General features: G+C 34.8%; 1 protein-coding gene across 3 annotated transcripts in view; it reads left to right on the forward strand.

Annotated features, from left to right (window-relative positions):
• bco2a (beta-carotene oxygenase 2a) overlaps positions 1-2,866 on the forward strand; it is a 10,576-nt gene extending 7,710 nt beyond the window's left edge. Inside the window, exons 12-14 of one of the 3 annotated variants that reach the window (XM_016288856.1) lie at positions 987-1,169; positions 1,264-1,374; positions 1,530-2,866. In XM_016288856.1, coding sequence (XP_016144342.1) covers positions 987-1,169; positions 1,264-1,374; positions 1,530-1,646 — 411 coding nt within the window. In that variant the 3' untranslated portion in view covers positions 1,647-2,866. The remainder of the gene's footprint in view (positions 1-986; positions 1,170-1,263; positions 1,375-1,529) is intronic. The other 2 variants (XM_016288866.1, XM_016288872.1) reach the window with 2 other exon arrangements.
• Positions 2,867-3,504: the final 638 nt, after the last annotated feature.

A 3,504-nucleotide genomic window follows, 5' to 3' on the forward strand; every position in this document is an offset into this window, starting at 1 on the left:
TTGACAAGTTTGGGTGAGTAAGGGCAAAACGCACAAGATGCAGTACTTTCAGTGACCTGTAAAAGGCAGTATCACGTCTTTTGTAGCAGAAATAAACTGCCACAGCAAAAGCTAGGTCCATGCAAAATGTAATGTGTATCTGCAACACACATTCAAAAATGTAGTGAAGTAGAGAGTAAAAGTTGCTAATATCTTTGATACTCAGTACAACTACAAAGTACCCGAAAAGATACTCAAGTACAGCAATTAATTAGTATTTACTCCAATACTTTACACCTCTGCTTGCTAGAACACTATGTGTGTATGTACATCTCTGAAAGTTGCTCATTCTAAACATTGGTTTTCCTTCAAAGCACATATACTACAGTGTGGGGACAGTAAGATTTTTTTTTTAAAGAAATTAAAACGAGTAAAAGTTGCTAATATCTTTGATACTCAGTACAACTACAAAGTACCCGAAAAGATACTCAAGTACAGCAATTAATTACATTTACTCCAATCCTTTACACCTCTGCTTGCTAGAACACTATGTGTGTATGTACATCTCTGAAAGTTGCTCATTCTAAACATTGGTTTTCCTTCAAAGCACATATACTACAGTGTGGGGACAGTAAGATTTTTTTTTTAAAGAAATTAAAACTTTTATTCAGGAAAGATGCATTAATTCGATTTCTGAAGGATCATGTGACATTGAAGACGGAGTAATGGCTGCTGAAAATCACAGGAATAAACAGAATCTTACCATGTATTAAAATAGAAAACAGGTATTTTAAATTGTAATGATATTTCACAATAGTAATGTTTTACTGTATTTTTGATCAAATAAATGCAGCCTTGATGAGCATACGAGACATATTTCAAAAACAAAAAATCTTACCAACCCCAGATTTTTTTTACAGTAATGTTACTAAATTAATACACAAAACAAAAAGTGCATTTATATGTTGGAGAGCCTTCATCTCTTTTAGAACATGTCTCTCTCTCAGGTATTTTGCACGTTTGAGGATCTCCATGGCGAAGACCTGAAAGACTACGGTGGCTTGGAGTTTCCACATATTAACTATGCCAGATATAACACCAAACCTTATAGATACTACTATGGTTGTGGCTTCCGACACCTAGTGGGTGACTCCCTAATAAAGATGGATCTGGAAAGCAAAAAGTTCAAGGTGAGAACAATTAATGGGATAATGGTTGATACCTAGGTATTCACAGTTACTATGATCAAATTGCAGAATGTTTGCTAAATAAATTGATTTGCAGGTATGGCGCCAGCCTGATCTCTATCCATCAGAGCCTGTCTTCATTCCTTCACCCAATGCTGAGAAAGAAGACGATGGAGTCATCCTGTCTGTGATTATCACACCAGTTAAGGTACAAAACAGCCCTGAATGAATGTAATGTATGTAAACATAAGCTCTATAATTTATTTGCTTTATAAGAAAATGAAACATGGGAAATTATTAAATTGTATAACATTTATCAATGTGTCTTCAGTCTTAAACCCCTTCTTTCTCTTCTTTCTGTAGGATAAGAGTACATTTCTTTTAGTCCTAGATGCCAAAACATTTGAAGAGCTGGGAAGAGCCGAAGTACCTGTCAACATTCCTTATGGATTCCACGGAGTCTTCAACTCTAGTGCATGAAGCTCTTTGGATCACTCCAACAAAATAACAAATGACAAGTAGCTCTTCAAAAGGGTCACTACACCAGTTGCCTGCTGCTATTAAAAGCAAGACACTAACAGAACAATATATCTATGAAATCCGCCCAAAGACATCCTCCACATATCAACCTCCTATTGTTTTTTTTAAAAGAACGACATACTTTATAGTTACAGTAAATTTTCTGTTTTTAATGTTAATTTTAACATTGTGTTGTTTCTGTAGACCTGTCAGAATGCAATGTAGGCTTTGCAAAGCGGCTTTTATTTATGGGAAGAAAAGAGCTTGTTGAATTCTGTGGGTCAGAAAGAGGATGGAAATCGTAATGTAACACTAAATTATGGGTTTTGGTGCTTAACATTATGGTGAACCGCAGGGGGAAAATACTTTAAAAAAAAAAGTATGATATGACCTCTTTACAACGAGCAATGTGATAGTGTTGAAAGCACATCTCATTTTGATACATATGATTTCTCTACATATTCAATTATTTTATTTTCTTCTGTTTTTATCTTTTACATTGTGGACTGCATGTTTATATCCCAACATGAAACGTTTGCAATAATTGCAATTTATGTTATTTGCTCAGTATAGTATCAGTTATACAAGGCTTGTTTCTTTTACTCTAAAAACAAATGTGAACATACCACTAGATGTGAATGTGAGCAAGGTTAAAATTTTCCATTAGGATTTTCAGGCCTACTTCCTTAAATGAGAAAACCAGTTCATTACATTGAATGTTTAAAAAAAAAAAAACAGATGTGCCACAATAAGAATAATTCATGTTGATAGTTAAATAACAAAAAATATTCACTATACAACATGTTATATTGTACTAATTTTCTACCTCTTTGTGAAGTAACTTTTCAAAGAGCTGCTTCTCTTGTGCATTATTCCTTTTAATTTTAAATTTATATAACAGTTCTACATATGTTTCATTATACGTTTTTGTTTTACATTTATTTCTAATTGTAACTTGGTAATCACAATGACTGATAAATATTTGTACACACAATACTTGTATGCTATCTGCTACATGGTTCAATTCATACAGTCCACTTTTATAAAAAAAAAAAAACATTCATAATGTTTAAAAGCAAAAGGTGTCCCCGTGTCCAGTATTTTCCACATCATTTCACATTCTGATATAAGTTTGATTAGGAAATCTTGACACCATGATCATCCTGCAGAAACGGACAGCAATACATTTCTTGCCCACTAGGTCGCAGCAGACAATCATAGCAGGTATGCTTGAGTTTGGTTAGAAACCCAATGTAAAAACAACTAAATGCATTTATTCTATACAACACACTACATATTTGAAATACATCTATTAACAAATAGTGCATTCAGTCAGTTAATATAAAGACATTCAATGTGTGCCTAATGTGTGAGTGTATATGTGCTCTTGCACATAGAGTATCTCTGTGGCTCGGCTAAATTGGGAGCTCTCAGATATCCCCTAATCCCTGCACATCAAACAGCAGGCAGAGCAGAGCAGATGCAGACAGACAGAGGCACTGCTCTCCTGTGGTATCTCGACCTGCCGGATCTTCTTTCCCCGTACACAGTGCTGTTATTGTCCCTGTATCTGTATGTGTGTTTGTGTGAGAGACACACCATAGGTTGTTTGTCCCTGTGTCTCTCCATTCCTATCTTTTTTTGGGTTTAAACGCTGACTGGTAGCAAACAGACAGTGGCCTGTGGACACGGATAGTACACATCCAGACTTTCTTGGTCAAAAACAGAAATTCCAAAATCCATTAGGATTTTCAGGCCTACTTCCTTAAATGAGAAAACCAGTTCATTACATTGAATGTTTAAAAAAAAAAAAAACAGA

This window comes from Sinocyclocheilus grahami, unplaced genomic scaffold (genome assembly GCF_001515645.1).
Source record: "Sinocyclocheilus grahami isolate Dianchi unplaced genomic scaffold, SAMN03320097.WGS_v1.1 scaffold12.1, whole genome shotgun sequence".
In the NCBI taxonomy this organism is placed as follows: domain Eukaryota; kingdom Metazoa; phylum Chordata; class Actinopteri; order Cypriniformes; family Cyprinidae; genus Sinocyclocheilus; species Sinocyclocheilus grahami.